This window comes from Falco rusticolus, chromosome 5 (genome assembly GCF_015220075.1).
Source record: "Falco rusticolus isolate bFalRus1 chromosome 5, bFalRus1.pri, whole genome shotgun sequence".
NCBI lineage: Eukaryota > Metazoa > Chordata > Aves > Falconiformes > Falconidae > Falco > Falco rusticolus.
This window is the reverse complement of record NC_051191.1, coordinates 9,508,469-9,521,547: the sequence shown is the minus strand read 5'-3', so window position 1 is coordinate 9,521,547 and position 13,079 is coordinate 9,508,469. Positions and strand designations below refer to the sequence as shown.

Here is a 13,079-nt window from a genome sequence, read left to right as displayed (position 1 = left end):
AGCCTATAAAAAGACTCTGCAGTGCCAAATGATGGCAAGGATCTAAAAGGAGCTCTCAGAGAGGGCAAAAACAGTGAATGAGTGTGACCTGACTGAAATGGTGCACCTGGATTTCCAAAAATCTTTTTTCAGAGTCCCTAACCAAAAGCTTTTAAGGCAATTAAGCAGCCACTGAGTAAGAGTGAAAGTAGAAGTAAGAAGAAGAAAGAAAGAAAGAGAGGGAGAGAGAGAGAGAGAGAGAGAGAAGAAGTAAGAGTGAAAAAAGAGATTGAATAAATGGTAATTACCTGCAGCGAAGGTGAAGTTATCTGTGGAGTTCTGCAGGGAGCTGTGCTGTGACCTGTGTTATTTTACAGTATTCATAAAAGACCCGGCAAACAGCTAAGAACTGTGGTGACAATAAATGTGATTGTAATCATAGTTACGTGGCATAGTGGAATTCCAGAAGGACCTTATGAAATCAAGTAACAATAAAACAGCAAACAATGATCAAGGTTGATAAATTAGTTGCTATGCAGGACAGAGATCGTGGTGTTATGATGGATAATTTCATGAAACCGTCTCTGTTGAACAGCAGACAAAGAAGCAAAACTAACACTGGGAACACCAGGAAAGGATAAGGAATTAGCAGAAAACATTCATCCACTGTAATTAATGCATGGTTCACTCATACTTCTTGAATCTTGAATAGCAGAGACACAGAGAAGGGTTTTGTTGTCGGTTTTTTTTTTCTCTCCTCCGTCTCTTCCAATAGAAACAGAGAATGAAATGTGATGTGTAGGAGTCACGTTCAAAGCATGAGTTCTGGCAAGAGGAGGCTGAGTTGTGGAACTTACTGCTAAAGGTGCTAGGGATGCAAAGGGCTTACACAGGTTCAGAGGTGCAATGGACAAGTACCTGGAATAGACACTCACTCCAGGTTACTGAACAGGCATATTCTGAGCTGCAAAGTGTTAGAGACTGAAAGAGCACTAAGAAGAAACATTGCATATGCTTGCCCTTCTTACTCCAAGCAGGTCAATGCTGGAGACAGACGAATGACTGGCTTAGATGAACCCTAACTTAATAATATAACTATTCTATGCAAACGCACATATGCTGAAGATTTCAAAATGAAGGCAGAAAGAAATTATTTATCTTTGGTTATAAACCGATTTTTGTAGCAATTCTTTCACCTTCACTTCTCGTATAGGAAGTTCCAGTAAATCAGCTTTCTTTCAGAATAGAAAAAGGTATAACCATGGAATATGCTTGAATTTTGAATTTTTTTGATTCAGTCTGTAACTCAGCAGGTGGAAAGAAGTCACTTTGCACTTCATGTGATAGCCACCAGCATCCATTTCAGACAAGAGGGACTGAATAGAAGTCACAGCATGAAAAGGAGACAAAGGTGAACGTGACGGGGAAGAAAACAATAGCTCCTACCTGGACTGTTTAGACTGAAATGTCAGCATTCAGGAATATCCTATAGTTCCTTGTTCTGCCTGTTTCACCAGAGATACATAAGTGTATGCATAACTGCAGTGTGAAAAGTTCACTTGTGAACTAATAACTTTGATAGGGACCATATAGTAAAACATTTCAGAAGAAAAACATTGTGAAGAGAAGCCAGAGGAGACGCTATTAAAGTTACGTAGCACCAGAAGCTCAGCCAACAAAAGTTGATTTTATTTACTGGAGGAAAAGGAAGCAGTTGATTCAGAAACAAGGATGTATTTTTGTTTAAACACTCAGCAAGGCTATTCTTTTACTAAAATATTTTGCTTTTTGGCTATTTAGAAAGAGAACGTCTTAATAACACCATCCACAAAATCAGGAATACCTTTTCAACATGAACAGTTTGTTAGCTCAGTCATAACACTCTTCCCAGCAGGAAAGGAAAGGCACGAGTAAGGCTTGAATTCCTCAGTCTAGGACTCAGCACATTGTGTTCAACCCTGCATAAACATTTCTGTTCCCAAACTAACATTGGCATAAGAAACACACTAAGTACCAGTATGCTTGATTACTCTGTCAGAACTTGTTACCTGTATCTTCATCTCAAGAATGAAAACAACTGGGGACTATTCTCTGGTCCTGACACCAAGCATACGGCCTACACCAGAGCTCTGTTCAGGTCTCATCTGTCTTCCACAATGTCCCCGAAGCTGTACGACAACAACTTACTTTTATATGTTTATTCCAGTTGTTTTTAAATCAAACCATGGCTACTGGGTTACAGCCTGCAGCATGAAATAGAGTTCTTATTTCAAGTCCTAGGATGCAGCAAAAGAGCACAGGGGATACCTGAAGGGTCAAATCTGATGGAAGAGTTCTGGAGTCAAATGAAGGGTGGAAAGAGTCAAAGCTGATTCAGCCTCATTCATAGTGTTCACTGGGAGCAGTACTTGGCATACACAATCCCACAATCATGCCTGGGATCTCAGAGAGTGCTTATGACTAATGGGCAGTTTGGAATCCATTTATGAGACTGCTTCCTCACCAGTTTTATTTAGCGAATCGGATGTAGTCATTGGAGGGCTTAGCATATGTCCCAGTATGGTCCTGGTATATTTTGATTTGCTCTGATTTGTGCTTCATTTCCTCCTCACCAGACTACCACAAACAAAGGCAAGTGACACCTTTACCTGATCATTTGACTGATGTCACTAGATTGCTTGCTACTCTTAAAAAACTCATGCCTAAAAGTAATCAATAATTTGAACTACAGATATGTCTGCGTTTCTATATGCTCCTCCACTATCTGACTTAAAGATCATTTCTGATGATCTTTCTCAGGCTAGTGGAAGGTCTAAGCTCCCTCTGTCAAGCAAAGGTGAAATACAAATTAAATACATTATGCTCAGAGTATAAAGCTCTTTGTTCTGTGGTCTTTCCAATTCTCAGCCTGACTTCTAAAACTAAGATGTATAACGCCAGGGATCAGCCTAGAACTTTGGCCTGTCATGCATTGTCTGTGGATTTTTTTTTCCCCTTTTACTATTTCTTAGTGCTGCAGCAGATGAATGAGTGGATGTATTATGTGTGTATATATGTGTCTGTCATCCTCAGTGAGTGTGTCTGATTCTGTCCTTGACTTACTTTTCTTCTTTCTTCATGTTTCTTTTTTCTTCCTTTTTACAATATCTCAGTTCTAGTCAGACCCTCTCTGATCAACACTTCTTTTATTCCTAAAACACTCATAATGCTATTCAGAGAGTATCTGTACAGAAGGAATAGACAGAATACAGAGTGCTTACCACTGTGTAAATGATGTGCTCCCTGAGATATTTTCATGCACTGCACACACTGTTGTCCTTCACTTAAATTATGAAAGAAAAAGAAATGTATCTACCTTTCTTTTGAATTCTTGAAATAAGTTTGAGCAATTATCACTGTATATTTGTCTTCTTAGCTTGAAACTAGTAATAGAACCGCTAGAAACAACAAAGACTTAGACTCAGTAGGAAAAACGAGTATGTCAGGTTCTTCAGGAACTGACTAAAGAAGCTGCTTTTATGGTGAAGAGGTTACCAGGTAAGAGCCAGAAAATCTAACTTACCAGTATGAACACAGAGATTCTTGAGAGTATTTCAGGCACATTCAAAAGCATTTTAATTTTGGATATTATTATAAAGGATTACGTAATGTTAATCTCCCACTACCAAATCACTCAGGTCACAAATGCCCAGCTCCTGTTCTCACAGATGAGGTTTTGTCTGCGCCAGTATCCTTTTTCAGGATTGTCCCTTCTTCACTGGCTCAAGGACAAGTAAATCAGCCTCTGTGACTGGCTGCAACGCAACATAAGCATAAATATTGGGAAGAAAACCTCTCTCACTCCTGATCCTACTAAGATTCAGTTTTGAGGATTTACTGACAGCATCACAGTAATTGCTTTTTGGGACTGTGAGTAGGTTTTCCCTTAGTGGCAGGGTTGGATCAATTGAAAGGGGGAGATTTATTGGGTTACCCCTTGTTATTTTTGAACTTTTAAAACAAATTTCCTACAGCAGTCTACAAATCTACTGTGTACAGAAGGGTATGTTGTCCTACAATTTGACAGACTGCCTGCCCCACTCCCCACTCCAGTACAAGGAAGACATGGGTGAACTGAAGCGAGTTCAGTGCATGGCCACCATGACAGTCAGAGGCCAGAGCTCTTGCTCTGAGGAGAGGCCGAAGGAGTTGGGCTTGTTCAATCTGGAGAACAGGTGGTGTCCAGGGGGACTGAATGACAGCCCCCAGCTGCTACTGGGAGGTTGACAAGAGACAACAGATATAACTACACTGCAATATGACAGGTTCAAACTGGGGAATGACCTGACTGGATAAAGCCCTGAGTAATGTGGTCAGACCTCACAACTGACCCTGCTTCAAGCAGAAGGTTGGTCTACAGACCTCCTGAGGTCCCTTCCAACCTGAGCTATCCAATGATCCTATCTCCAATACTTGTTCAATAGCAGAGCTAGTTCCCTCACAATTAGGAATAAGACAGATGAAGCAAAAGCTTCTTTTAAAGAATGTGCTTAGCGCAGCAAAGCAAGAACTTAATTTTTTCCAAGTCTCTCACTTGCAAGTGAAAAGAAAACATCATCTCAAGAGCATCACTGTGACCAACTCCTGAAGCAGCCTACTACTTTAGTAGAAAGAATTCCACAAGTGTCCTAGCTCTTCCTGGCTGGGGGTCACACTACATTCCCAATATAAATTATTTCTCCCTGTGGTAGCACAGCCAGAACTCAGTATAATATGATTAATTGCCAAGATACAGTCTGTAGAAAAAAAGTCAAACCTTTCCTTAAACTGCAAAATTGTTCAAAATGTTCACTGCAAACACCGTTCACCAACACAACATAAATGCAGAATGCAGAAAACTGCCTTTTTAACAGCATGACATCCTCTAGCCTTGAATCAGTCTGTCATTACAATGTCAAGACTGCATTAAAACAGTACAAACTAATAGGAGAATATTTTTTTAAATAGCAATTTCTATAGAACCTCCAATACCCCTGCAGAAACCTTTGTGAACAGATTTCTGTTGTATGGAACTTCCCTACCTGGTAAATGCAAGAGCCTATAAATACTTTTGCTTGCTCCTAAGGCTATACATTTAAAAATGTATCATTAAATTACCTGTTACCATGAACATGAGAAGCACAAAATGCAAAACTGTAGTGGAGCAAGGTTGGGTCAATGACAGAACCATTTTCTGAATGTTCAATCAATTCATTGAGATAGCAAAGATGGCGGTGACAGCCTCTTACTCCATAGCGAGCACAGTATTCGTCTAATACGAAGACCTGACCTGGGCTAAACCAACCCTGAAAGAGAAAGGCAAAAAACCCCACAACATTTTGAGATTTCTTTTCCCACTCACAGCTTTTAAATCAAAGAAAAGAAGCATACATTTTTAGGTACATTACATAAACTTTTTATACTGGAATGATTTATATATGACTAACGGTGATGGCACTGGAAGCCAGATCCAACAATAACCTTCTTGCTGAAAGGAGTAAATGTCAGGAAACTATTTGCTGTTCTGCGTTACCACTACTATGAAATATATAGTTTACAAAACATCCAAAGTCTGGTACAGATTCAATTATATCAAAACTTAACATAAAATATGCCAACACTTCAAAATTAATTTTGTTAAAGTAATTAATTGTAAGCTATGAGACAGCATTTGAGTAATGCTGAGGGACATTAATGTGGACACTAAAACACACTTTCTGGATGGTCAGTTCCCCGTGGCTGCAACTTTAATATGAGAGAACTGCAATTCGACTATTTACCCTGTTTCTTACATAACATGCATGCACTTTCAACAACTTATACTAGTAAAGAGTTACAAAGCTAGGCAGTTTATTAAAAGCCATCTGAGTAAGATGAGTATGATTTGTCCTTAAATAATAATTAAGACATTCTGCAGCACACTGAGGGCTTACTTGGGCAAAGTCTTGATGAGACCAAAACAGTGCAACCCTGACATAGACATGAACAAAATACAGACTCCTTCCCACCACAAAATTAGTCCTTGAGTGAATCCAGAGTGTAAAAAAAAAATATTTGATTCTTGATGGAGAAATATAAAACAGAAGAGCCTTGATTGCTTTGCCTCCCAATATGAAAAAACCACAGCAGAGTGAGCTTCCAAAAAGCAGCAGGGAGAAAAACATAAACCTCGGGAAACCACAGCTACTGCATAGCTGTTCTAAATAAGCATTTTTCCTTGTTCTTTTCTTAATCAGGGTGATATTTCCCTCTCATCATCCCTGCCAAATGGTTAAGAGAGATCAAGGAATATGACCTGAACTCAAATATACAAATAGCTTGAGCATGCAAAATGATTTTGCAAGTCATGAATTTATAACACCAGTTTAGCAGCTGAAGACGAATATTTCCCTATTGCTTGTGATTCCTTCTGTAAATTCAGATGTTTTTTATGCAAAATATCCGCAAAACTACTATTAAAACTACTTTAAAATATTTTCACATCAGGTTTAAATCATCTCTGTTTTAACATTACTAAAAGACTTACATGAGACAGGAATTAAAATTTTATTTTCTCCCCCAGCTCTTGAATTTAACATATTATTTGGAGATAAGAACACCTCAAAGTTATTTCATAAATTTGTTTGCTCCTGATTAATTTCTTTGAGGTTAGTGTTTCCACTGCTGAGCTACAGCTGTTTCTAGAGAACACTTAGCTTTATTAGAGAACGCTGAACAGTACTCAGGGTTTTAAACTAATAGCCAGTCATGTTGCAGTGGCTCCTGTAGTTTACACAGTGTTTGCTACAAAATATGGCATTCTATTGAAAGAAGAAAGAAAAGGGATTTTAACTGAATTTCTGCAATATGTATCCTAGACCTAGGTATAATAAACAGTGCTTTTTGTGATTGATACTCTGCCAATACATCATCGTCACTGATCTCCCTCTACATTTTTATGGAAAACATGATAAAATGCTGCATGTCAATGCCTAGCAGTACACAAGAAAATAAGTATTAAAATTTCTATACATTCTAACAGGAGAGAATTGTAAAAAGAATATAAATTTTTATAGAATTCATTACTTCAACTTCAGTCTCTGTAAGAGATCTGTTTTAGTGTGCTCATTTTCATGTAAATATATGCCTTCCTTTTCCTTGTTCAGCCCCATACCATGCTTAAGTCTTACAAACACACAACAATTATATGCTACATAGTACTAGATAACTGCATATTTTTTATTGTATAATTGCAAAAATATCCCGAAGAAGCTCCTCAATACAGAGAAGAATGCAGAATTAAAGAAGTTTAGGCCATATTGTAATTTAATACAGAGCTGTGCTTAGTATTAATTCTTACACATTTTTGGTTTTCTTTTTACAAGTTTTATGTGTGGTTAGTCTATATTTATTGAAATAAAGGGATGCATTGTTTCTAAAAATAATAGGAAGTGAGCTGTTCAGGAAAAAAAGAACACACTTACATGTTCATGTATTCTATTGCTACCTTGACATTCCCAATTTTTTAATTTAAAAATACAGTTAAATATGCAAATTAACAAAAATGATCACCCATTCTACTGATTAAAAGCTGGATTTTAAAAAGAACAATATGAAATGCATCTGCTTAATAGTTGCTATAGCACTGTGTGTTTTCCCTAACCTCTTCTAACAGTTCCTGATTTCAGTGTTATATTAACTAATTGTTTTATATTATTATTGTTGTTGTTGTTGTTATTATTATTATTGATTTTGACCCCAATGAACTGTTAGAAATCTAATAATTTTCTGTTTGAGTGCCAATTACTTTGTACAGATGTTCCTTCGGACCTCTTTGATTCCGTGCGCAACCCACAGACAGAAAATGAGTCCTTTAACTTCTGTACATACTTATCTGGTAGTATTTTAAAAAGGAAGCAACTGCCATCAAATAATAATTTTTCCCCTTTTTTTATACTTGCAAACAAAGCCTAAATGACCCATCATTATCTGTATTACATGACTAGTCAGACCAATGGAAAAAAGAAGTAAAAAAAGTTATCCTTTTTTGTTGCTGTTGGGATAATAAAGTAAAAAAAAAAAAACCCAAAACAAGTGCTATGAGGCATTTTAGGTTCTTAGTGAGAGATCACTGTTTCAGACACTGTATCAGGTGAAAAATAAAGCCTCAGGAAGTTATGAGGTCTGACCCACACAAACCTGTTTACTAAGTGCGTATAATTTGATGGATTTCCACAAGATTTTTGCTGGTTTTCCCTACTGAAAGCAAAACATGAAGGAGCCCCGTCCTGAACTCCTAGTCCCCAAAGCATAGAACAGAAAATGTTCTGTAGGAAAGGGAAACTGCAGCTACAAATAAGCAGCATGTTATGCCAAAATCTTACTTTTTATAGCTGTCTTTGAATGTGAAAAACATTCATTTTAATACAGAGATCACATTTCACTTTTTCTTGTTTAATAATTATACTGCCATTTGTTATTTGCAATTCAGGTAATACATATATACCTATATATATATGGCCTGTGGTTTTGCTTCCCTTCTTTTGGTGTTTTCCTTTCTTCACACCACAGTGGAATGAAGAATTACAAGATCGGTGAAATTGTCTGACATGAGGTGACTACGTTTGTAACTTAAAATGCCTGTACAGGTGTCAATAAATCCTACCACAGGAGCTCTTACCATTATCAAACCCTTCTGTTTTATTCAGACCTCCATAGAGGACATGATAAATTCCAGCTGAAAAAATCAGAGACAGTTTGGGTCTCTTTGCTTTCTATTGAGTAGCACAGCAGCAGCTTTCAAGTGTATAATTTTCAAATTTGAAATCAATCGATTGGACCCTTTAACTCTAACCACAACTGCAGCTATTGAATGAACTAGGAAGAAAGGACTACTTTGTAACAACTATTTCTCACTTCTTTATATCTATCTTCCAGCCAGTACTCACCAAACAAGAATAGGAGTCATTCAATCTGTGATCCAAGGTCTGCCTCTGAAGCAGTCTAAAGAGGGAAGCATGGTCAAATTTGCAGGGATTAGCAGAAATAAACTCATCCATGCCATGTTTCTGGCCACGGTCTGTGTCTGTTCATACAAAGGAAAAATGTACAGAACAATACATGTGAGCGTGTATGCAGATTTACTAACAAAAATGTATACATGCTATATAAGTCTCAATATATAAACTTTCTTGAAAATACCTCAAGTAAATAAGTCACATAAGTAGATGCTTGCAGGTTACTTATTGCAGAATCTTGTTTCTTAATCTGAACATAATGTTACTGAATTAATTTTCTATCATACCAATTTATGAGGTGTAACAGTGAAAAAAATTAAAGTTGTTAACCACTGAGAGATTAATTAAAATTTAGAAAGGCTGCTGGAAAACAGAACATAGTTCATTAAAAGAGTTCTTCTTCAATCATGGTTTTCTAGCAGAGCTCTTCAAATGTTACAATCTATAAAACAATGTTATAAATACAAAAAAAAATGTGTTCTATAATTTTCTGGGTTTGTGTGGTGCTCTTTCTAATTTTAGCAAAATAACCAAATAAATATCCTTCCCTCCAATGCAAAAAAAAAGGTTTATGCTTTTATTTCTTCAGATAAGAAAGAGCATCTTTATTGCAGATCAAAGTACCACTCATAGAAATATTCATCATGGCTTGAAGCCTACTTCTCAAATGGCAAACTGGAGCAGAAATGAACACACTGGCTTGAGCTAGGTCATTTCCAGCCTTCTTTTTGTACTCAGCTTTTAATGAGACAAACCTTAATGTAGTAATGGCAAAGAGCTCCTTCAACCTTCCAGCAAAGAGCAGAGAAAAAGGGAGCAGCATTTTTGTGTAAATACATCAAGAAAACATACCATCCCAAATGGCACTTCAATCAAAGGCCCAAATTTATTGTTCTTCACAGATTGCATCTTTCAACGCCTTTAAACCCCGCGGGTTTATCAAAAGAGAAGCACTAGCGATTGCTTTCATTAATGCTATGTTTTGTCAAAGTCCTCAATGTGAATTATCTATCAAGTATGGACAGAAAAAGCCTTACAGTGCCCAAAAGGACTAGTTATGTATTAGCACATTAGCTGTCTTGGATTCTATAGACTGTACTGGGGTGAACAGTCCTATCAACTTAAAAATTGACTTCCCCTTTCAATAGGGTCTTAGCTCTTTGTTCCTTTAAATTCAAACCTAGGTCTTTTTATATTCGTTACTAGAAAAGTATAGATCTAAGTGTATCCTAAATGCAATTTTGAAAACCTGCATAGTACAAACCTAAAATTTCTAAAGAAAAGGAGACAAAAGTTTATTGATTAAACCCAATTATAGAGTCAGGTTCATAATAAAACTCAATATTGATCTGTGGGCATGATGCTAACATAATCAGTCACATTTAGAAATTTAGCCCCAGATCATATTGATCCATGTCAAGTCCAACTTTCAGCTGTATTTGTAGATGGGAGAATTATTTAATTCAAGCTGAAGGATCTGCAGCATCACATCCTAGAAAGATGCAGAAACTAATTCATATCACTTGGCTTTGCATTGTCAAAGCAAGAGTCACATCCATGTGACAGATTTCACCAAGGTGGATGTAGCAAATAAACAGTATGACAGTACATCAATGGTGTAAGGTATGAGACCATCATCCCAGAGAAACAGCAGCATATATTTTTAATGGTTTAAGGATCAGTAGCATACGTGATTACATAGATTAACAATATTTCCATAAGCCTTAGAGTAGTCTATCATTAATGACATATGTAGCTCATATTTTTGACATATGTACATGAAATTCTGTCTCTTAATTAGTGCAACTTAAACGTAATTAAACACATCAGTTCAAAGATAAACAACTTGATATCGACACTACATTGCTGAAAGCACTAAACTACAATGTGAAGTTACCTATAGTTTTCAAAATGATCCACATGCAGATAAAGTTTTCCAAACCCAGCACGTTTAATGTGTGGCTGGTTTCTACATTTCTTGTAAGTTTTCCTTCTTATACAAATATCTGATTTATTGATCCATTATTGACAGGAAGATGACAGAAAAGAAAATTTCTTTCTGCCATTGGTCTCCTGTACAAGTTATACACGGCTGAATCTCTCTTAAATTAACTGGCTTGATTTTTTTCCCCCTCTGGTTAACCACACAACCATAAAAGATTCCTCTATTTTGAAAGAAAATCTTTGTAAGTACTGACAAGTAATTAAGTATTTTGAAATCAGGAGTCTCGGTGCTGCAAATGAAACGGATTCGGCATTCTGATGCAGACATTCAGGTGATCAGCATGTGTAAGGTGACCTATTGAATATAAGGCAGCTTGTGAAAGCAGAATCTGCTATTACATAATTTGGGCAAAATAAGCAAAAATATTTATTTAAAAATATAAATTCTTGCTCGATGTAATTCTACAGAAAGATCCATGACTGCTCATCACCTTTTTAAGTGAATCAAACAGTATAACTAACATTTCAAACAGTAACAGAAGATCTGTTCCCAGATATATTTTAGCAATAGAAAAAGAATTAAGAACTTACCTTTGCCAGCTGTAGGCAAGCAGGAAATAAAAGAAATAAAAGAAAAATGGAACAGTGTAATACATTACATTTTATTTTACTTTTGTGATATACATACAAGATAACTGGTAAATCTTTTTGAAACAAAATGGATTTTTTTAAAAAAAGTACTTGATCAAAGATTATGAGAAATTCATAAATGTTATATGACTGTGATTTAAAAATTATTTAACATCCAACTTTTAAAAATTGTTAAGAGTGTGTTTATTTTTCAAATTCCTAAACCAATGAGCTTTAGGTGTCCTGTTGAAGCTACATGCAAATGGAAAAGACATAAAGACTGCTATATTGCGATATACAGTTAAGAAAAAAATAGAACTCCATTTTATTCTCTACACTTTCTCAATCTTGGGAAATATTGGGAAGATATTTGGGGAGAACTCTGAAGCAGTAATACTGCTTTTTCATAGTTAGTTTTCTTCCCTTCTTAATGGATTTTTTGTCCTGCTTTAAATTTGTCTCTAACTCAAACTCATTAGTTTGGCTCTATTTCCATGTTACCCTGTCTGTTTCAGGCTGCATATCTATTTCATCTTTTGAAAATTTTTAGCCAAATTTTTAGCCAAAAAAATATCCTTTTTTTTTTTTTAGGTAGGACAAATATATATATTTTCAAACCACTGTAAAAACTTACAAAAGCTATTGCAAGAGTTTTGATAAATTGTTTAAGTGTTCTTTTAGACAAGGACACTAATTTTGGCAGAATAGCGTCCTGAATATGCCCTTTGCCATCTTTGCAAGAAACCTCCAATTTTAGTCCAGCTGCATAGGCTATAAAAATCATCACATCCTCAGTGACTCAGTAGAGTTGAGTGAATAATACTACCAAGAATTCCATGTTTATGGCACAGGCTTGAGTGGTTCCCAGTGATAACCAATCACTAGGCATCATCTGTGGCCAGTTCCAGCCTGGAAGCAAATATTTTTTCTGTAGCATTGACTCTGTGCCAGGATGAACTACTACAGGAACTGGCCTTGCGAAGTGGTGATCTCCTCCCTTTTGTGGCTCTCAGTGACATCCCTGCTTGAGTTGAAGCATCATGGAAGCAATTTGAGCTAACTCAGGCAGGCAGGAGAGGAGAGTGGGTAGAGACAAGAAATCTAGTATTGTAGGGATTAAAAAGATTTAAAGACTAGGAGTAGTAGGGTAAGAACTACAACTGATACAGAAGGTGGAATTGCCTAGATGAAGCTCAAGTTGCACATGCTCTTTGCAAAAGACAGTGGCAAGACATGCATTACATTCTGGTAAGTGCTAATACATACAGATTACAAGTGACAGCTTGCATCAGGAATATTTTGACTCCTGATCATTGACCAGGACTCCGAAGTGCTACATGCTTAAGAACACAGGCCAAAGAGAAAATCTATGCCCCCAGAACCTTGTCATTTAAATATCAGACAATGAAATAACAGATGGGGAGAAAGTGGCAGAATATGAAAAAGCAGCTGGCACATATGGCCCGACAGTCAGGCTGGAAATAGCACACTGATGGACTGCCAGTATTTTGC

The 13,079-nt window shown here is 36.6% G+C and overlaps 1 protein-coding gene across 1 annotated transcript in view; it reads right to left on the bottom strand.

The window, feature by feature from the left end:
* CADPS2 (calcium dependent secretion activator 2) overlaps positions 1-13,079 on the bottom strand; it is a 323,439-nt gene that overhangs the window by 98,953 nt on the left and 211,407 nt on the right. The window contains exons 12-13 of the mRNA XM_037389390.1: positions 8,925-9,061; positions 5,116-5,303 (exon numbers count right to left, since the gene is read on the bottom strand). Of these exons, the coding sequence (XP_037245287.1) occupies positions 5,116-5,303; positions 8,925-9,061 (325 nt within the window). The remainder of the gene's footprint in view (positions 1-5,115; positions 5,304-8,924; positions 9,062-13,079) is intronic.